This window comes from Epinephelus lanceolatus, chromosome 1, assembly GCF_041903045.1.
Source record: "Epinephelus lanceolatus isolate andai-2023 chromosome 1, ASM4190304v1, whole genome shotgun sequence".
NCBI lineage: Eukaryota > Metazoa > Chordata > Actinopteri > Perciformes > Serranidae > Epinephelus > Epinephelus lanceolatus.
Window position 1 is genome coordinate 15,702,740 of NC_135734.1, and position 22,217 is coordinate 15,724,956.

General features: G+C 40.6%; 2 protein-coding genes across 2 annotated transcripts; both read left to right on the forward strand.

The window, feature by feature from the left end:
* Positions 1-1,299: 1,299 nt before the first annotated feature.
* On the forward strand, positions 1,300-12,085 carry prelp (proline/arginine-rich end leucine-rich repeat protein). Its single transcript, XM_033625762.2, has 7 exons — positions 1,300-1,434; positions 6,902-7,337; positions 7,599-7,784; positions 7,894-8,051; positions 8,173-8,369; positions 11,079-11,154; positions 11,322-12,085. The coding sequence occupies exons 2-7, from the start codon at positions 6,906-6,908 to the stop codon at positions 11,410-11,412; spliced, it is 1,140 nt and encodes a 379-aa protein (XP_033481653.1). The 5' UTR covers positions 1,300-1,434; positions 6,902-6,905; the 3' UTR covers positions 11,413-12,085.
* Positions 12,086-14,943: 2,858 nt separating this feature from the next.
* il19l (interleukin 19 like) lies at positions 14,944-17,819 on the forward strand. Its single transcript, XM_033625799.2, has 5 exons — positions 14,944-15,119; positions 15,294-15,356; positions 15,876-16,028; positions 16,135-16,197; positions 16,825-17,819. Exons 1-5 carry the CDS (start codon positions 14,961-14,963, stop codon positions 16,909-16,911), a joined length of 525 nt encoding a protein of 174 aa, XP_033481690.1. The 5' UTR covers positions 14,944-14,960; the 3' UTR covers positions 16,912-17,819.
* The last annotated feature ends 4,398 nt before the right edge of the window (positions 17,820-22,217 follow it).

Genomic DNA, 22,217 nt, shown 5'->3' on the forward strand with positions numbered 1-22,217 from the left:
CTTTGCTTTAATTTCCACTTTATTCAATGTAAACTTTTCACATGTACTTAACAGTTCTAAATTCACCTCTGATGATAGTATATCATAGAGTTGATGCATGAAACATAAACTTAAATCATGAGACGTTGCTGTTAATAAGCAGCTGCTTCCAATGATCTCATCTCTGCAGACAGCACAAAATAAAAACTTTTAAAGAGAAATGAGGTCACCATAGTTGATCAGAGGAGCTGAGTCATTAGATGTGATTCTTGCACCCTCTTTTAACTGGTAGCAGAGAAGATGAGAAAGCAACCACCCAAAAAGTGACGCATTTGTTACACATACCCTCTCACTTCTGTGTCCCATTTGTTGACATATCCCCCCTTTCCTTGTTGGGACCAGTCTGGACCAGATGTTTGGCCCTGCTGAGCTCAATAACCCAAACCTGGTGGCTGAGTGAAGAGAAGACAGGAGTGCAGTGGGGGGAGAGCTGATGAAAAGAGAAAAGAAAGTGAGGGGAAAGTGGGAGAAGGAGGCACACGCATGTACATGTGTGTTTGAAACGGTTCGCCACATATGTTCGCCTCATTATCCTTCGGCTGCAGCTCACTCTACAGGAATGCAGGGCAGCAAACACATGTCCACTTCCTAACCCCCAGTGACACATAAATACACACACACACACACACACACACACATAGAGGCTCTACACTTTGTAATCACAGTGCCACACAGCCCCACTTCCTGAAAGACCCTCCACAACACCCCGTGCCTGCTGGACCTCAGTAATCAGACTGTTTGAGTTTACTGATGCTGGAAGAGGAAAAGAAAAAAAACCTCCTGGATATTCGACTGACACAGAAAAGATGCCGTGGGGATGCTGCTAATGAAAAGCACATGACTGTGTATGAGTGCAGTGATCTCGACAAAAGCAGGGTGGGTGGGAGACAAGGGGAGAGATGCGATTACAGTTGGGCTTTCCCTAACAGAGGCTCAGTGTTCACAGCATTTCTCAAAGACGTCTGATTTAGAATCACGCGCTTGTGCATAGACACAAATATGCAAACATGCCCATGCACCCTTGTCCATTTAAGACAAACATTCTCATGCTATGCTGCAACAGAGCAAAAATAATAACAAACTGTGACACAGTTCAGACACATGAAAGAGCCCAGCAGTCTCCCAGAAGGAATTAAGATTAAACCTCACTGGCTCGGGGCCGAGCAGAGAGGGAGAAAGAAACAGTGTGACCCTCAGAGGGAAAAAAGCCAGGGAACAAACCCAACAGGCAGGCTTGTCCACCAAAGGAGAGAGAGGGAGGGGAGGGTTAGGGACGGAGAGAAACAGAGGAAGAGGGAGAGAGAGAGGGAGGGGAAGGAGAAGAGGGAGAGAGGCAGAGAGAAGAAAAGACACAAAAGTTGTGACTTGACAAAAGAGGGCAGGTACCAGAGGCAGGTAAGAAAGTTTATTTGTTGTTTCTAAGGCGGGGTGTTTTAGATGGGACTTTATCAATAAGATAAGAACACAGGCAGTAATCAGTGTTTGTGTGTGTGTTTGTGTGTGTATGAAACACAGAGAGGCAGCAAGATCAGTGTATGTGTGAGTGTGTGTTTAAGAGAGGAATCCTGGCACAGGCACAGCTGAGCCATGCTGGTGTGTTTCTATAGAAACACTGTGCCATACAAAGTGGTACTCTGTCCTCCAGGGAGCCGCCGCACGCTTCGCCTCTGCTGCTTTTCTCCACTCCTGCGCGCTCACCTTGATTTCAGCTTTTTCCATCAGAGTGAGAGGATGCCAGCTGCTGCAGGAAAGTTAGGCTGTGAAGAGAGTGAGGAGAGTCTTAAGAAAACTCACTGTTGCTTATTTTAGCTGATGGAGAATATTAATTTTTGGAGCTCAACTGACGGATCTTTAAGTAATTTCTAACAGGATTTTTTGCTTTGAATTAATTTGACTTACTCTGTAGTGCGGTTCTGTCATTCATATTCACATTCACGGACTGGTGTTGAGCAAAGGCCAACAAAAAAAAAAACTGGAATATTCTGGAAATGTGGGAAAATATCTAAGGCATGCAACTTTTTTTTCAAAATCACAGGCTGTGCTGAATCACTTTATTGCAAGAGGGTTTGAACTGTTTAGTATCCCTCTGTGAAGAGTGTGAAGAATGTAAAAGGAAAATAATGATAATTTCTGGTGGAGATGGCTGATGTGCAGGACAAAGAGGCAGTGATGACAGCATCCAGTCAGGCAGGAGGACGCACTCTCAATTTACTTTGATTTTGATTTTTATTAGTTCATTAACAGATTAATAAGATGCTTTTGTCAGTGTCAGTTAACTCTTTCACCGCACATCCAAATTGTCTTACCATTGATACAGATCCAACCTTTCCACAGCCACTGCAGGGCTGCCCCACCCACATGAGGAAATGTTTGGGGGATCATGTAACTCTAATGCAGAGTGTCTGCTGCTGAAGAGGGTTTCATAAAGCGGGCAGATGCTTCTGTAATTACAACATTTCCACACCATGTGTACCAAGCACTTTCAACATGAAGTCCATCTTTAAGTTAAGGTGGACTTAACTGCTCCTAACTATGTCTTAGAAACATATAGATGAGTTGAGTAACAGTCAGAAGATGCAATTTTATGATGCCGCTTCATTTGTGTTATTTGGAGATTTTTGTAATTGTGTTTATTAGCCACAGATATGTGAGTCAGCTCTCTGAATCCTGTTGTGCGTGACGTGGCTCTTATTCAAGGGTTTTTTTAGTAGTCTTACAAAACAGTGGGGATTATTTTCAGTTAAGGGAATGACAGCGGCTGTTCTGCCAACGAGGAAAAATGAATTGGAAAGATCATCAAGGACTTTGTGGTGACAAAGAGCTTTGTTTGACATCTACTAAAGAATGAGAATTATGGGTTTTTAAATCTCCTGATACACATGGAAATGTCGCAAGGACTTCTTTCTGGTACTGGTACTCATAATGCTAAGATGTAAAGTCTGTCTAAAACATGCAAAAATAGCTGCAATTCAAAATATCTCATATTGTGCTGTGACTGATAACAATATCTTGGTCTTAGATAATAAAAAGCAAAATTATGACATTTTCAGTCATATTTCCAATGATATGTTAAATTTGAGTCATGGCTAGTCTTAATTTTTATGGATTTACATTTAAGGAAAACTACGGAAGCACTGAGAGGTAAGTGAGGATAAAAAATTCTGGTAATCCGTTATCCTAAATCTGATCTAAACTGTTTTCTCTCCTGTGTTTATGGCTGAAGGGCAGGTGAAAAAAAACAAAAACATTTTTGCCTGGATTAGGTTTTTAAGTTACTGTTTTTTCTTTTCTCTGGAGATACATACATTGTGTGTTAGCAAGTTATGTAACATTACTGTCATGTTTTTCTTTTGGCTAGACATGACTGTAATTGTTACGTAACTTCCTAACACACGAAATACAGTCATTTTGTGCTTGAGCCAGTTTATGACAGTACCCTGTGTGCAGAGTGCATGGATGAATTAAAACCCACCTGGAAGAAGACATGAGAGCTTTTCATCCTTATTATGTAGAACATGGGGTAGTGGTGCACTTCACCCCCGTGTGGCCAACATGAGTATTACAATAACAAATACTTAAATTAAAACAAATTATCCTGCCAAAAAAATAAAAAAAAATAAATCACATGCCAGAACTTTTTTTTTTATCACATTTTCACAGATGAATTTAGAAAAAGTAACTCATAAAAATGACACCTGTTTTACAGATGAAAAACAAAAAATAAGGAACTTTTACCTTTTTTCCCTCCTGTTCTTCAATCATAAACACCGGACAGAAAACAATTTGGACCAGACTTGGAGAATGGATCACCAGATTTTTTTGCCCTCTGGGGCTTCCATATAGTGATGAGGCCCAAAATGCATTGTTGACCTTGGGAACAGCAATCCAAGAGACATTCCCACCAGTGGATCCACTTAATAGCTGTTCTGAAGCTTTCGATCATCTCACATGAGCGTCATCAGCAGATGGAGTTTTCCAATTTGTCATGGAGCTGTGATTCTACAGCTCCCTGATGGCTGTTTTGTACAAAAAATGGAAATGGAAATTGTGATTCTGCATTCCCTTGACAACAGTACAAACTAAATCTGCTATACAGCTGTAATATAATCAAAAACTCCAGGATGCATACTAAATACTTCACCTGTGTGACCTTGCAGTGGTTTTAAAAGGAGGATCAAATGTCTCCATATTATTTTGGTTTGAAGTCAAATTGTGAAAATTAGCTAGTTGATAATGGTTAGGAATAAATAAAATACAGTCATCTGCATGGGTGGGTTATGAGAGGACAGGCCCTGTGCATAGATATGCCACAGGCCCCGACATCTCTCCTACATAGATGCAAGACACAGACTTCTGTGTTGGTTATGCCTCTTTTTTTGTTGTTTGCGTGTCTCTGCAGAGATTTTGCATTTTTTGTGGCTTTGTATCTCTGAAGTAATCTTATGTCTCCTGGAGGGAGTTTTGCTTTTCTTTGTAGTTGTTTGTGTCTCTCTGAGGAAATTTCTTGTCTGTTTTGGTCATTTTGCGCATCTTTGTGGTTGTTTCCCCCTTTTTTGTTGTTATTTTGTAGTGTTTGTTCTTTTGCATTTCATTGGGGGGGTTTTGTGTGTGTGCCTCTTTGTGGTCATTACATTTTGCAGGTGAAGGCCAGGGTGGTCCCCTGACACTTTGGGCTCCCAGGCTTGTGCCCAGTAGGTCGTCTGTAATGTGAATGTGGTCGTTGATGCAGAGAGGCACAACAAGGATCTCTGACCCACTTTGTGGTCCTCATATTGATCACATTTGCCTGTTGAGGTCACAAATAACAAATCAGTGAGTCAACCATCTCTGACTTTGAGTCTCTATGTGTTTGCCAGACTACTGATCTGATCATGACGACAGGAGCGAGAGAGGAAGGAAGGCTGGTTTAGGTTTTGAACAAGGGGCTGTGAGGCTCTGGGTGGCTGAGAGGGAAAAGGAAGGGCAGTGCCAGGGAACATCGTCAGACAAAAGTTCAGATTTGTTTTTCCAGGCAGGACAGATTATGGCTCTGAGCCTCATTCCTGCCCCATGATTCATAATGCGATGTTTATCAAATTGGCTGGAGACTTGCCTAACTGGAGAGAGTGAATGGAAAGTAATGGTGCATTTGTGCCAAAGCAATATGTATTTTGACAGCTATGTGGTGATTATTTACAGCAGCTTATGCTGATGAGGTACAGAGCACAGTGTAAAGAAACAAATGCACACAAACAGGCATGCTGAATAATGTCAAACTTTAGGATTAAGGGGACATCAATCTACTTTGAGTAGTGAATTTATCTTCACTGATGGGTAAATAGTTGTGTTGCTAGTCAAACATCTGCATCTGTGTGTGTCAGTCGAGCTTTCAGTCTCTCAGTCTGAGGACACAGAGGTCACTGCATTATACACAGACAAGAGCTAAGCCAATTAGAGTTGCACACATCTGTCACACATATTTTTGGAGAAGTCTATTACAAAAACCTGAAATTAATCCTGGTCAAAGTGCAAACTCTTGGGTGTATCAAGGATGAGTCTGTACACCATCAATGTGCTAAAATATGCAAAGCAGAAACTCTGAACAGCTAGAATTAATTACGATAATGGATATTGAAAACATGAATATTCTCTAAAAAAGATACTATTAAAACACATGTAAGCTTAAAACCTCAAGGATTTACATCTGCATGCAACACTTTTGCATTTCCAATGATTTCAATATACATATTGCCTCCATCAGAGTCTTACTGGAATATAGCCCAGTTTCCTTTGGGCCTCTCCTGGGTCAAAGATCTTTAACCTTGCAGACCTGCAGTTTTCCCCTTCACAACTCTCCCTCTGGACCAGTGCTGACAATAGAGCCTTTATCCCAAAACCTTTCCTTTCCTCTCTCTCATAAATACTAATTTCCTGTACTAGTATCGGCCCCTCCTCCTCTCCGATTTGATCAAATTAAACAAATCCCTGCTGACTTTCCTGCTCACTCTCTTTCACTTGTTTCACCAAGCCACAAACTCCCATTTTAACATTTATTTAAACTGGAATAACTCTCTTTGACATCATGACAATAACTAACCACTTCAAAGCATTGATTCACATTCTTTTCCTACTCATCCACTAGTTCCAGAAACCACAAAGGACAATGGAAAGGTTGGATCAAAGTGTAGGTTAACCTGACTCTCTTAGAGTACATGCTGTATCTTTATTGTATTTTTTTCAGCTCAACACGATACTGAAGTCATGAATTAAAACATTTTCACTATAGCAAGAGCAGCATCAGGCAGTTGTATTTTATGTTCAAATAAAAGTGCAGTAAAAGTCAACGCAGCAGGCTGCCGAATGTATTGGTTTACAGTACTACAGTCTCAGAGTCTTCATGGCTGAGATCCAAAAGAAACATGCTTTATGTTTGTCTAGGTACTACTTGGCCAGTACAACCCTGAAAACTCTCAGCACAGGTTGAATAAAAATCAGTTGAGCTTGGGAATATTTTCAAAAGAAGAACTCCCAAGCCCCTTTCAGAATAGGAACAATCAAAAGGCAAAAACAAACAGTTGCTTACTGAAGCTTTCAGTGTCATCAGAGATCTGTACTGAGCCTCTAAATGCCTGCTTATCAAGGGAGCAGGGTCTGTACACTTGAGGGGCAGCACTGCCGCAGAGCTCCCTCACACAGCAAGACACACAAAAAGGACCAATGTACATGATGTTAAACATTCTGTGTGGGTGGGATAAGCTGACCATACTGGCTAACCAGTACAACCACAATGACAGGTTGTGAGTTATGCAGAGGCTTCTCTCTCCCTCTCGCTCATCATACAGTAAATTCTATAAATCAGCATCTGTTCTGTGCCCTGTCACAGGACGATGAAGGCCGGCGCGGGACTCTTCTCTGCATTGGCTCTGTTCCTCCTGATGGGGGCAGTGTTCACCCAGAGAACTCGGCCAAAGAAGCCCACCAGGCGCCCAGCCACCACCAGGAAGCCTTCTGTCCCCCGGCCTGCTGTACCGGCGCAGCCAGAGCCCCAGGAGCCTACAGACTTCCCCCCTCCCATCCTGGGCCCACCATCTATCTTTCCTGACTGCCCCCGAGAGTGCATGTGCTCATCCAACTACCCCAATGCTCTCAACTGTGAGAACCGGAACATCCGTGCAATCCCTGTCATCCCATCTAGAACCCACTACTTGTACCTACAAAACAACTACATCTCGGAAGTGACGGCAGAGCCGTTCCTCAACGCCACCGAGATCCGCTGGGTCAATTTGGCCAACAACCGCATTCATCGAATAGACAAAATGGTCATAAACTTTCCTCAGTTAAAGAATCAACATGTAGTTCTGGAGAAAGATAGTTCATTGTTGAGTCTCATAACCAGGTAACAACCTTGGGTTGGTAGTCGGACCCAACCACCAATCCAAAGCATCGGTAGGCCCTGTTTGACAACCTGAGAATGAGGCTCCACAATCAACTATCTATCTCCAGAATGACATACTGCACCTTTGACATTCATGATTTGAATTTTATATGAAAGTTTATCCATCCATCTATCTCTTGTGCAGGTGTTTGAGAAGATCCCAACACTGCTGTACTTGTATGTCCAGCGTAACCAGCTGAAAGAGGTCCCCGCAGGTCTCCCATCAAGCCTAGAACAGCTCCGCCTCGGCAGGAATCGTATTTCTAAGATCCCTGCCGGTGCCTTCAGCAAGATGGGAAACCTGACACTGCTTGACCTGTACCACAACCAGGTAAACCCCTGTTTAAAGGTAGCTTTGTGAGCATCTTACCAGACTGTGCAGTCAAGGTATGAGCACCGTTTCTAGAGCAAACATGAGCATCTGATGAATTCTCTTTCAGCTGAGTGACAGTGACCTGGGAAAGAACATATTTAAGGACCTGAAGAGCCTCATGCAACTCAATCTGGCTCACAACACCCTGAAGAAGATGCCTGCTGGTGTACCTAACAGCCTCATACAGCTTTTCCTGGACAGGAACCGTATAGATGACATCCCAAAGCAAGTATACAGTGCACATGTTGTCACATGGCCGATGAACACACCTGTAAACACTCACTGCATGCATTACTTAACACTGGTTGTATGTCAAATTTTAACTGTTCTTCTCATTGCTGTTCAGAGACTACTTTGGTGGTTTCAACCACCTGGCATTTGTGAGGCTGAACCACAACCAACTGAGTGATAAAGGTCTTCCCAAGCTTGTGTTCAACATATCCACCCTGCTGGACCTGCAACTGTCCCACAACCAGATCGCTTCTGTTCCTCTCTTCAACGGTCACCTGGAGCACCTGCACCTGGACCACAACACCATCGAGAGTAAGTTATCTCAGCAGCAGTCTGCACCGCTTTGTGAGAGGTAGCAGAAATATGTCAACATATTGTGCTATAACAAAGGTATTCAGTGCACTTGAAGCTGCACAAGTCAATATTTTATAATGACAATAGATCAAATGACTACTTATGTGCAATGTAAAAACATTGTAGTGACAAAGCCAGAGACTTACCATCTGACTCCGCAGTTTTGCTGAGCTCCACGGAGCGTTTTAGTGTATTTCAGCTCATTGTTTTAGTTTTACGGGCCACATCATCACTGTTATGACTCATTCTTATCCCTCTAATTAACCTCATCACAAGTAGCGGTACAAGAGCTTGGTTAAACCCACTGTACGCTATCTCATCCAACACCAAACAGCAGATTTCTTACATTTCTCAGATGGCCAGAGACATGACTCCTAATGAAAGCTAATGTCACTCGATGCCTGATCCATGTGTAAATAGACCATCCTTTACTTACGTGTCAGCCACGAAACATTAATATGTTTCTGCCAGCTTTTTTGAGCTCTTCTGCCCCCCAGTGGCCAAAAAATACGTAACCTTCTGTATATGCCTCATCCTGATTTATTTATTTTATTTACAGACTTATAGACCCGGTGCTAATTCATTAATAGTAATTTGAGCAGCTGTGTGTGACATTAATTGACATGCACTTGTTTGCAGTTTGTTTAAGTGACAGAAAACAAGCACTTAACCTTGTTCAGTCTGTCAAAACATAATGAATTTATGATGATCACGAGCTGCTGCACTGTCATACCTCTAAAGATTGTAAGAGGGTTGTAATGAAACTGACAATTGAAATAAGTGCAATACCATAAAATCTACCTCATAGTGACACAATTCTACCAATCTCAGATGTAAGTGTTCATTCAAGATCTTTTTTTAACCCTTGAAGTAAGATGGACACCAACACCATCATAATCTTTCTTCATAAAAATGTCTCTGAGTTACTTTTAGATTTTGGCGTAAACTTGTTCATGTTAACTTGGTAGCACTTTCTATGAAGGCCATGTCTATAATGCATTATAAGCACATTAATAAGACATTTGAATGCATTCATAAGGCTTTATGAAACTCTTTACAATTATTTATAATCATGACAACTTATAACAATGTTTATAAAGTATTATAAGTGGTGGACATGATGCATCATCATTACATCATATTACATTATCAGCATTACTACTGCTTTATACCTGCTTTATACCTACATGCCAACAGTGTTTGAAAGAAGAATCTGAATCCTGGGTTACTCAGCACACTATAATAACTTAAAGTTTATGAAATGGCATAGTGTCCTATAAACATCAACAATACATCACAGAATGAGTTTGTGAGTTTTAAGTAAAGTGACCGCACTGTTTTAGGTTGTTACCAGTTGTGTGGGGACTCATGAGCAGTATTTGCCACAAGTACACAAGTCTCACAGAAAATCACAATGTTTGTTAAGTCTATATTTTCCAAACCTTTTGGTTACTTAATGTAATCCCCAATTATTTAAAGTAGCACAGTGAGGTTTTTCACTGTGGGAATTGCCTTGGAGTGACAAACTATGGAAGCTCCAATGACACCACATCTGCCAGTGACAGACAGGTCGAGCTGTGTTGGAGGCCACGTCCCCCTAATATTACTCGGTCATGTGAATGTGCTCTTACGTTGCTCATACTCATACTAACAGTTAAAACAAACAAACAAACAAACAAACAAAAACAAGCGAACAAAAATAAAGCTATCAAAGACCTACAGTGTTAGGTACACATATTTAAAAAGTAAAATAAAGAAAGGAGCATCATTGAAAAAGACGTGCATTTTGACAGCTCTAAGTTTGTTTTATTTTAAAGTAAATTAGGGATTTCAAGAGTGAAAATGTGATGTGTGACGTGCCCATAACCTTATACACTGCTGTCAATGCTACAATATATACCTGATGTTTATGAGATATTATTCCATTTTATTATTCCAAGTTAGAGCAGTTCCCTATGTGTCTTTATAACTGATCAAGGTTATACAGTTATAATGTGCTGTGAAACCCAGGACCCAGATTATATATAAAGCACTGGTAATGCTTAACTTACAATACATCATGTCGACCACTTACAAACATTTTGATCCTTTTATCAGTTGTCATGCATGATTATTAACATTTATATAGAGTTTCATAAGGCCTTACAAATGCATTATAATGTCTTACAAATGTGCATTATACATGACCTTCATAGAGAGCATTACAATTTAATTTCCTATTCGAGCCAGAAAACTGCTTTTCAGGCAGCTTAGTTAAGTATTTTTATAGTATTTCCGTGTTGTGACTTAAGCTGAACAAGTTTTTGCAGACAGGGTCACAAAGCTTTGCCTCGGGCTGACAGAGCAGGTTTTAAATCACCCTTCAGAAGTGAATCCTAATGTTAGGCGTTAATTATTGCCTTTCTCCTTGTTGTCACATCTGTATTTGTTTTATTACTGCTCATCTGTGTGACCCCGTTTGTTTGCTGACATGATTTATTTCTTTTTGTGTCTCTTGTTTGGACTCTGTTTCAAAAAGTGCTAAACAAACAACAAGATTGAGTTAAATAATTTGTATCATAAGCAAGTTAAGTAATCCTCTTCCACTGGCAGATTTTGTTCTTCCTTATATGAAGGAGAACAAGATTTGAGGATTAAGACATTAATGACTGTGTGTTTTCCCGGCAGGCATCAATGGCACCCAGATCTGCCCATATAGCCTGCAGGCCGACATGAGCGATCTCAGTCAGGTGCCCAGACTAAGGTACGTCACATCATGACACAACTTGGCACTCAACAATACAATCTGGTACAGTGGCATCCTTTTGATAGGAAGTAAACAGGAACAAAATAATTATGTCAGGAATTAATGAGTATTTAAAAGCAGTTACTGTTGTGATGCCACTTTAAAGACCTGCTCTGTTGCGTCAGGTACCTGCGTTTGGACGGAAATCACCTCAGCCCCCCCATCCCTCTGGATGTCATCATGTGCTTCAGACACCTCCACTCTATTGTCATTTAGAAGAACTGTGCCTTAAAGCCTGAGGTTATGCACACACGCACACCGACCTTACACATACAGTATACACACACACATATGCACAGAGTCACTGTGTGCAAACTGAATTAAAGGCAAAGCATGCTCAGTGAGAAAGTATATCCAACAGTATACTGTGGAACTGTGTTATTGAAAGAGGGGCAAACACATGAAAAAAGTGTAAAGCTTTGATAGTTCAACTTTCACTGTTGCCAGATTCAAGACGATGTCAACTCTGAATCTACAAAGAGTGGATATAACGACCTTTAGAGTTAGGTTTTTGTTACATTTTATCAGTCATCTTTTGTTTATAGAAATGCAATGCAGAAAAAACCTAGAATGAGTAAAGCCTGAAAATACAGGTACATTGACAGACATGCTACAAATATAAAGGGTAGTTACGTTCACTAGCAGATGTGACCAGAGTAGAGCTGCCACCAAGGACAACAAGCAGAGCTGCAGATGAAGTCACAACCAGAACCAGTTTAAAACATAACTACCATGTAGTTGAAACTGTCCCAAATGTGTCTGTGGTTTTCAAGGTACTCCATGTAAAAATGTCATTTTATCCTTTTTTTTTCTTACTCTCCTGTATATTATTCTTCTGTATAAAGAAGCTTTGTATAAATAATGAAAAATAAAACCTTTTTTTCTTTGATCATTTCACCGTGTTTCATTTTTTTAGACTTTCTTGCCACCTTCCCGTCGAGTATACGCTCCACTGATAAACCTGCAGGAACCCTGCACATGTAAAACTGAGGAAAGTTTAATTATGTTTTAGAGGAGGATTTTTAACCACTGTATGTTTTGACTTGTCGTACTGGACAGTAAACAGGGATGTTAGCATAATCCCACCTAGCACCCAACATCAGCATGACACTGATGATGTTTTAAAGGTCTAGTGACGTTTGAATTTAGGTTTTGGTCTCTATACCTCATGACTAAATGTCATTATTCTACATCAAGATGATGTTGGCATGAGACGTTCAGGGGATACTGGAATTTGGTTACTTAACAGCACAACTTAAAACCAACAAAATATCAATGTCACCTGTCATCAGTATTCTACCTCAACTTGACATTAGCATTAGAGGTTGTTCTGGCAATGAACTTTGATCACCTGACGTCACAACCTGAAGTCAACCAAATATTAACGTCAAACAATGTTGATGGCCAGCTATTCATATACCAAAGAGAATGTCCAGGGGCGTAGCACCAAATTCTGGGTCACATGCATAAGCAGTCTCTGTGAACCCCCTGTCCTTCCTCTCTTGATCCATGTCTTTCTCACACACCTTTTGAAATGTCTTTTACAAAGTGAGTTTGTTTTCTTTCCCGTTCCTCTTTTTCTTTCTTTTCTTTTTTGGAACCCCGACTTCCCTTTCTTGGTAAAGACACGATAGCACATGCGGCAGCACAATCAGTCACTCACTCGCCTCCGGCTTTGTTTAAAGACGAACCCTAGCGGAGGGTTGAACTAAACCAGTTTGCACCTTTGAGTGTTGAGAACGTCCTCAGAGAGCTTCCACTAGTTTTTTTTTGTTTTGTGTTTTTTTTACTCAAAGTTCAGTCTTTTAACTGATTTATTCAGCCACTTTAATTTAGTTATGGCACTGATTACTTAGAAATAAAAAACTGCAAACAAAACCTAACATTTCATCCCAGGCTTTTTGAGGCCCACTCCCATTGGAGGCCTGGGTAATCAGTCCCACTTCACCCCCACTACAATGCCCCTGTGAATCTCAAAAATCATGACACATATGAGAAACAGGGGGGGAAATCTGCAATAGGAAAGAGCAACAGTGGTTACAAGATGTCCATTTGGTGCACAGACCTAGAACTTTGAAGAAATACATGTGAGAATATCAAGAAAACATTATTAGCATTAACCAGTGTTTCCCAGCCTGCCTGGATGTCAGAGGACCTTAAGGGGGCTGCAAAATAACTTGCAGGATCATTGTACTGTACTGCAAGGCATTTTCTGTAACTTTTGAGACACTAAAAATGTGGTTTATATAGCTGATACTTAATCTCGGCAAAATGTAACATATACTTTGCATTAAAGTAGTAAAAGTGTATCATGTGAGCAGAACTATCTAAGACCAGTCTGTGACATATTCACCAGCTGCTGAAGCAGTGCTGCAGAATAGGAGACTTGTGACTTGGATCATTTCAAGTTTTTCCATGTTTAAAAAGATTTGTGATGACCTCTAGTGGTTAGAAACCAGCACTGAGCATTCCTGAGCTGGGAAGTGCTGGCAGCTATTTTTAACCGCACACTGACATGCACTTCCAATGAGGAAATCTGGAAGTTTTTCACTTCTCTATTAATACCATCAGAGCTTATATTTAAATGTATTTTACATGGACGCTGGTTATTCCTGTTCTCCACTGGACTTCCCTGCTCATGATTCTTTCCACTGCAGGTAAATTTTCAGCAGTCATCAGAAGTTAACCTGGCCGGATAAGCAGGTGAACAGGTCCTGTTGGTGTTTCCGATCAGGACTTGTCTGACAGGAGTTAAGTCACTGCCAGTGATTTCCTCAAGGAAAACAAGTAGGGCTACGTCTTACACTGTCCTGAGGGATGTTTTATTTCCAGTATATAGTTGAACACATACAGTATTTCCATCACAGGTGTATAAGAACCTAAAAACTAATTGTTAGTGGTGCAAAACACACCCATCTTTCACTCTGAACAATACATCAACACACTTTAAAAGTTCATCAATGATGCAATGAGTAGTTTTTAATGATGGACACACGGCTGAATAAATTAATGCTGCAGAGGAGTGATGACACACTGAGCATCTGATGAATGACTCATTAAATAATGACATCACAGACAGCGAAGGTGTTTCTTTACAACGACCACGCCACAAATCAGGGAGGAGGAAATCTTTCATCATTCCGTTTCCCTTTCTGCCAATCAGGTATTGAGACATCAGTTCCTTTAATTACAGCATGCTTCCTCCTCCTGTAAACTAACTTGTGTGCACATGAGCAGGTGCATGAGTGTGTATGTGTCTGTGCAAGCTGTGCAGTACCTGAGAAAAATCCCCCTGAGTCCACTATAAGAGGAGACAGCATGGAGGCACCAAGGCACATCACTCCCAGGACTCTTCCTCTGAGTAACACACACACAGGTGAGTCTAAACACACAGGTGGTGCTGGTCGGGGTCATGGTCGTGGGTGATAATATCACAATAGATTTAGATTTTGAGGCAAGAAAACAAAAGCAGGGTGAGATAATGAAAATCCCATTTCTTTTTTAGGTATATTTCATATGCTTTAAACAGTTGTATTAATTGATTAATTGCGAAATGCAGCAACATTTGAAATTTGATGCTTTTCTCTATTTTGTAAATTTTCTTTTTTCCTATTTTATATAAACTTAATTGATCAAAAATATGTTAAACAGAATAATCATTAATTACCTAGATGATACTTACCCATGTATAATTCTCAGTAATTTCTCTGGAGAGATTTTAACAAACAAAATGTTTCTGCTAGCTCTCCCACCAGACAACAAAAATGATGAAGATGCTGCTCGGAAGCTCTCTCTGCCTGCTCCTCCTCCTCAGCTGCCTGCATGAACATGTGGAGGGCCGAGCTTTGAGCCTGGACAGCTGCTCTGTCAATGTCCACACACATGAACTGCTCACACATTACAATTCCCTACGATCAAATGCGGTGAGTTTAATACACACATAATCATAGAAATCAAAAATTGATGGTGCCTCATGCAGAATGACATGCAGACAAAGGCGATGGCTTTACTATACACAAACATCAGAAACAGTTCAAAGCAGACACCTGTCAGTGGAGAGAGATTCTAACTTGTTGCTTGTGGTCTTTGCATTACAGATAGCAGGAGACAGTGAGATCGGAGTGAAACTCCTGGACAAATCATTGATTAAGCATGTTCAGGTGAGTCTTTTACCATGAAGTGCAAGTCTTGTCCTCAAATGTTCTCTTAAAACCTCTGAATCTTTTAGGTTTAGCTAAACATTCATAGGTTTTAAGATTAATGCTGTTCACACTAAATTCCTACTCTATGCCCATGTTATTTAACCTGAAAATAGTGACATCAGACAGAGTTAGCCTTGTATCAGGTGGCAGGAGTGAAATTTAGTCATCATATTATCATGTTTTTCCAAATGATGTGTAGATTTTTAGGCATTCTATCATCTGAAATGGCTTCATAATAGAGCATAAAGCTGCTGTAAATGGGGGAGCATGCCCTTAGACCCCCTATGATTGGGCTGAGCCCCGAATGAACACAGCCTCTGCCTCCGCCCCTGGTTCTTCTGATTTTAATTTCCAGTCTCAGATATTTAAAATTTCCCTGCCCTACATAGGCTGATAAAGGCTTAATAAACAGTGTGTGAGTGTGTGAGATGAGTGTGTGAGAGCTGCTGTATTCAGACCTTTCTGTGTCTCCATCAGGCCGGTCAGACGTGTTGTTTCCTGCGTCTCGTGCTGCGTTTCTACGTTGAGAGAGTGTTTGGGAACTACGCCTCCTCTCAGCCACAACAGCAACGCTGCTCCAGCGCTCTGGCAAATGCTTTCATTACCATCAGAAGAGACATCCATAAATGTGTAAGTTAGCTGTTCAATAGCTTAGATGTTCAAAAAAATTGTTTTAAAGGGCTTCAATCAAAAACAGCAGTGAGTTGTATTAATAACTGTGCTTTGTTCTGTGCAGCACTGCCAATGTGAGGAGGACACACAGAGAAAGATTGACTCCCTGCATGCTGAGTTTGACAAGGTATGAAGAACTCACTGTTCATGAACATTCCCACAGTGGACTGCAGAGGGTGCAATGTAATTTACTTTAAAAATGATGTCTTAGTTGGTTTTCTGTAGTAACGGGTTGTGGTTGGAGTCCAAATGATAATGATGTATTCGGAATACTTTGATATCTTTATGTATTATGGTATATCAAAATCCTATCTGTATGAATGTTTAGGGCTAAAAAAAGTAACACAAGACACTCCTGAAGCTCAAAGTAGTTAAAAAAAATGCCAGGTTTCTTTTCAAAACAAATTTTTGAAATCTGTTTTGAAAGAAAACAGTTGACTAAAGGTAATTAATAAGAAATCTTTACTTATTTATTTACCTTTGGGCTGAATATGGTGATAGGTGGACACACAAAAAGAACAGACAAAATAAATCATATGAATTACTTTTTGCCAATAAGATGCGGAGGAAAGAATCATTAATAAGAGTTTAATAGAAGATATTAACAAAATTGGTTCTTCATAAACACTCCAGCAGCAACTTCCATTAACCAAACTCAACTCTAAGTAGACAAAGCAAAGAGAAAATCTTTCTGTGCATAGATGCTCATTGATAAATCCACTGTTTTCTCTCTTCTTTTCTTTCCACCGAGCAGCTCGACATAAACCAGGCTGCACAGAAGGCCGTGGGAGAACTGGACACTGTCCTGGGGTGGCTGGAGGAACAGAAAACAGACGGTTGATCGGACAGAAACTCAGTAAACTCAACAGTGCAATCCCAAAGTGCCTGCATCTGATGAGTCCCCGATCTAACATCAAAGATGTAACTCTTGACCTGACATTACTTGCAAGCAGAGTGAAGGTTTCTTAACTTCACTTCTGTTCCATCGTGCATTTCTTTACTTGATTTACTTGAATTAACTTAATGTTTATTTTATCCACCAACATGTGGACCATTTTTTTATGCAATATTTATAATTAACATGACATAAATGCATAAGTATTTATATTTATCAACAATATAAAGTTGTTAAAGTACTGTATGTGTGCTTCTACCGGACTGTAAGATTATTATGCAGACTAAAGAAATGGTTTCATTGCCGTGTTTTTATTTGAAAAATTGTTTAATTTAAACTTCAATAAAAAAATATTCTTATCTTCTAACTTTGAGTGGTTCTTTTCACAAAGACGTGATGTCTGCTCTGCATTACCATCTAGTGGGGATCAATAAAAATACAGTGTTTTTAGCCAACAAAATCCAGCCCAACATCATCATCATCATTATTCACAGCAGCAGGAGCGTGACTTGGTCAGATTGCGTCTTCACAATGAAAATGAACTTGCTGACAAGAGGCCTTCACTGAAACATCTCATCCTCTGACTTACAAGTGAGTCACCTAAAAATCGAATCAGGTTAATTTCTGGATCATTATCAGATCGGCAAAGCAGATACACAGACATCAGTTTGTCACACTGTCTGCTACTCAGCAAAACACACAAGGACATTTCACATCTTCAGATACTGTCTTTTCACTTTGCTGACATGAGAAACAAAGAAACTTTAACTAGAGAGATTGAACGAAGTTAAACTGTCTTTCTTTCTTTCTTTCTTTCTTTAAAAGTTGTTATGTCATCAGTTTGCTTTTTCTGGTGCTATGGCCAGACAAGCTGGAAATAACAAATACACTACATGTTGACTAGATCAGTAACACTAAACCAGTGGTGGAAGAAGTACTCAGATACTTAAGTATCAATACAACAATGTAAAAATACTGCATCACAAGCAAAAGTCCTGCATTCAGTGTCAAACTTTAGTAAAAGTCCATTCCAAATCATAAATGTGGCACTCAGGATGGGACAAGGTACATAAACATCAGCAACCTTACTCAGCTCCTTGGAGGTGATCTATGTGATGCTCATGCATGTGGACGTGCCTTCACAGGTTGTAAAAGCACAAGTGCTTTTGCAGGATCAGAAAAAGTCAGCACTCTGAAACTTGTCAAAGCATCAGGACACTCCAAGAGTCCTTCAAATGTGTGGGAACATCCTGGGATGTATCAGAGGAGTTATACAGCAATGTGGAAATGTTTCTCTGCCTGTACTGTATGCACCATCATCTTTGTGATGTGAGCAGGACGTGAGTCATCTTTGTTATTTGCTGTCGTGCACCAGGGGTGAAGTGGAGGCCTGCCTACATAACAAACACAACGCATATTTCCATAGTTACATGGATGACATGACATGTACATCTCTGCTGAGCTGAACAATGCTGCAGCCATAAACTATTACTACCTGTCTTTTGGCAATAAATGAATGGATGAGCAATATTTAAAGGTAAATGAAGACAAAATTGAAATCCTGCTTGTCAGCCCTAAAACAGAAAGAGAAGTGCTGCTTAATAATCTGGGGAATTTAACTCCCTTGATTAATTCTGAGGTGACAAGTCTTGGTGTGATCCAAGATTCAGATCTGAGCTTCAAGTCCCACATTAACAAGGTGACAAAAACATAATATTTCCATCTCAGAAACATAGCTAAGGTACGACCATTTCTAAATGAAAAAGATGCCGAGAAATTGATTCCTACTTTTATTTCAAGCCGACGAGACTACTGTAACGCACTTTTTACTGGCCTCCCAAAAAGCACCACTAAGAGACTTTAGCTCAATCAAAACTCTGCAGCTCGGCTATTAACCAGAACCAAGAGGCGAGAGTGCATCAGGCCAGTCTTAGCTGCTCTGCACTGGCTTCCTGTTGCATTTAGAATTGATTTTAAGTCCTTCTACTCCTTGTATACACAGCCCTAAAATGGGCTGGGGCCGGGCTACATTGCAAACGCCTTTGACTATTTGCCTCCAATAACACTGAGATCATCTGCTGCTGGTTTACTGGAGATTCCCAGCAACAGCAAAAAGAAGATCTGGGATGCAGCCTTTGTCAGTTACGCCCAAAAGCTATGGAACACACTACCTGCAGATATGAGGGAAGCTAGCTCGCCAAGTTTTTTCTTAAAAAAAGCTAAAAACGTATCTGTTCACTTCAGCCTTTAACTAGCTCTGACTTTATATACAGGTCTGAAACTCTTTGTTTTTATGCTTCACGCTGCTGAAACTCTTTTAAATGTTGTATTTTACTCGATTTTATGATTTATGGTTTTAAAATTCTATGATATCATGATGTCATGATTTTATGATATCTATTTTCATGTGAGGCACTCTGTGCTTATAATGCCCTTACTGTAAAGCACTTGCTGCATTTCTTGCATGAAAGGTGCTATATAAATAAATTTATTATTATTATTATCATTATTATTACATCCCCCTTGTAGGGACTGCTTACAGTTGCACATACAGCATGCCAACAACCAGGCAGCAGTCGAGAGGTACTGCCTGGAAGGACAGCCAGAGGCAAAAAGACATGGATGGACAACTGATGACAAAGGTATGCCTATAATAAACACAAATAAATATGTGTTCAACATCTTTCTACAATAATAAAATAATAAATATGTATAGGTAATATCTAGGTAGTTGAGCTGCTTACTGAGATAGATAGATATATATCTTCCACTTCATCTTATAGGTATGGTAGGCCCCCAGCACCAATGGCCATCCTGGAACTTATAGCCTACAAGTGTGTGCAGGGTTCCAGACTGTCCCCTGACCTGCCCACAAATCAAAATGCATGCCGATTGCTGCAAGTGACAAACTTTCTTAAGATTTAAAAGTTGTTGCTAGACTGGCTGACTACAATGACGATGATGACGATGAAGATTGGTTAAATGAAGTGTAATTGTTCATTTTTTCTGAGTATGATGTTGTGTTCAGTTAAAGTGCCCAGATTTCTTAATTCTTTGGATCAACAGTATCACTGAAGGTTGATAACTGTGACTAAACAACCTGGGGAAGAGTTATCATGTTGAAATATCATCTAGATATAGACTTTTTCAAAATACAAACTAAGATTTGCCACATTAGGAGGTACCAATTGGTGAAAAAGTCTGGCCTGGGCCCATGCCGGACTAATACCTTCATGACACTAGGGAAAAAAACATTATGTTTTTAATTCTGACACAGTAAATGCATACATTAAACATATATTACAATGTTTATTCCATCCTTTTACTTTCCTCTGATAACCTGGAGCTGGATCACAAGGGTAGCAGGCTAAGCAAGTTCCTCCAGATATCCCTCTCCCCAGCAACGTTTTCCAGCTCCTCCTGGGGAATTCCGAGCCGCTCCCAGGCCAGATGAGATATATATACAGTACAGGCCAAAAGTTTGGACACACCTTCTCATTCAATGCGTTTTCTTTATTTTCATGACTATTTACATTGTAGATTCTCACTGAAGGCATCAAAACTATGAATGAACACATGTGGAGTTATGTACTTAACAAAAAAAGGTGAAATAACTGAAAACATGTTTTATATTCTAGTTTCTTCAAAATAGCCACCCTTTGCTCTGATTACTGCTTTGCACACTCTTGGCATTCTCTCCATGAGCTTCAAGAGGTAGTCACCTGAAATGGTTTTCCAACAGTCTTGAAGGAGTTCCCAGAGGTGTTTAGCACTTGTTGGCCCCTTTGCCTTCACTCTGCGGTCCAGCTCACCCCAAACCATCTCGATTGGGTTCAGGTGCGGTGACTGTGGAGGCCAGGTCATCTGCCGCAGCACTCCATCACTCTCCTTCTTGGTCAAATAGCCCTTACACAGCCTGGAGGTGTGTTTGGGGTCATTGTCCTGTTGAAAAATAAATGATCGTCCAACTAAACGCAAACCGGATGGGATGGCATGTCGCTGCAGGATGCTGTGGTAGCCATGCTGGTTCAGTGTGCCTTCAATTTTGAATAAATCCCCAACAGTGTCACCAGCAAAACACCCCCACACCATCACACCTCCTCCTCCATGCTTCACAGTGGGAACCAGGCATGTGGAATCCATCCGTTCACCTTTTCTGCGTCTCACAAAGACACGGCGGTTGGAACCAAAGATCTCAAATTTGGACTCATCAGACCAAAGCACAGATTTCCACTGGTCTAATGTCCATTCCTTGTGTTTCTTGGCCCAAACAAATCTCTTCTGCTTGTTGCCTCTCCTTAGCAGTGGTTTCCTAGCAGCTATTTGACCATGAAGGCCTGATTGGCGCAGTCTCCTCTTAACAGTTGTTCTAGAGATGGGTCTGCTGCTAGAACTCTGTGTGGCATTCATCTGGTCTCTGATCTGAGCTGCTGTTAACTTGCCATTTCTGAGGCTGGTGACTCGGATGAACTTATCCTCAGAAGCAGAGGTGACTCTTGGTCTTCCTTTCCTGGGTCGGTCCTCATGTGTGCCAGTTTCGTTGTAGCGCTTGATGGTTTTTGCGACTCCACTTGGGGACACATTTAAAGTTTTTGCAATTTTCTGGACTGACTGACCTTCATTTCTTAAAGTAATGATGGTCACTCGTTTTTCTTTAGTTAGCTGATTGGTTCTTGCCATAATATGAATTTTAACAGTTGTCCAATAGGGCTGTCGGCTGTGTATTAACCTGACTTCTGCACAACACAACTGATGGTCCCAACCCCATTGATAAAGCAAGAAATTCCACTAATTAACCCTGATAAGGCACACCTGTGAAGTGTAAACCATTTCAGGTGACTACCTCTTGAAGCTCATGGAGAGAATGCCAAGAGTGTGCAAAGCAGTAATCAGAGCAAAGGGTGGCTATTTTGAAGAAACTAGAATATAAAACATGTTTTCAGTTATTTCTCCTTTTTTTGTTAAGTACATAACTCCACATGTGTTTATTCATAGTTTTGATGCCTTCAGTGAGAATCTACAATGTAAATAGTCATGAAAATAAAGAAAACGCATTGAATGAGAAGGTGTGTCCAAACTTTTGCCCTGTACTGTATTCCCTCCAGCGTGTTCTGGGTCCACCCCAGGGTCTCCAACCAGTTGGACATGCCCAAAACAGTACAAAAGAAGACGTCAAAGAGGCATCTTGTTCAGATTCCCAAACCACCTGAACTATTTACTTTCATCACAAATGTGCAGCGGCTCTACTCCAA

Coding starts and splice junctions, on each gene's coding strand:
- il19l (XM_033625799.2), top strand. CDS start 14,961: ATGATGAAGATGCTGCTCGGAAGCTCTCTCTGCCTGCTCCTCCTCCTC. Junction 15,120..15,293: donor ATTCCCTACGATCAAATGCG/GTGAGTTTAATA, acceptor TTTGCATTACAG/ATAGCAGGAGACAGTGAGAT. Junction 16,029..16,134: donor GAAGAGACATCCATAAATGT/GTAAGTTAGCTG, acceptor TGTTCTGTGCAG/CACTGCCAATGTGAGGAGGA.
- prelp (XM_033625762.2), top strand. CDS start 6,906: ATGAAGGCCGGCGCGGGACTCTTCTCTGCATTGGCTCTGTTCCTCCTG. Junction 8,052..8,172: donor CGTATAGATGACATCCCAAA/GCAAGTATACAG, acceptor ATTGCTGTTCAG/AGACTACTTTGGTGGTTTCA. Junction 8,370..11,078: donor GGACCACAACACCATCGAGA/GTAAGTTATCTC, acceptor TTTTCCCGGCAG/GCATCAATGGCACCCAGATC.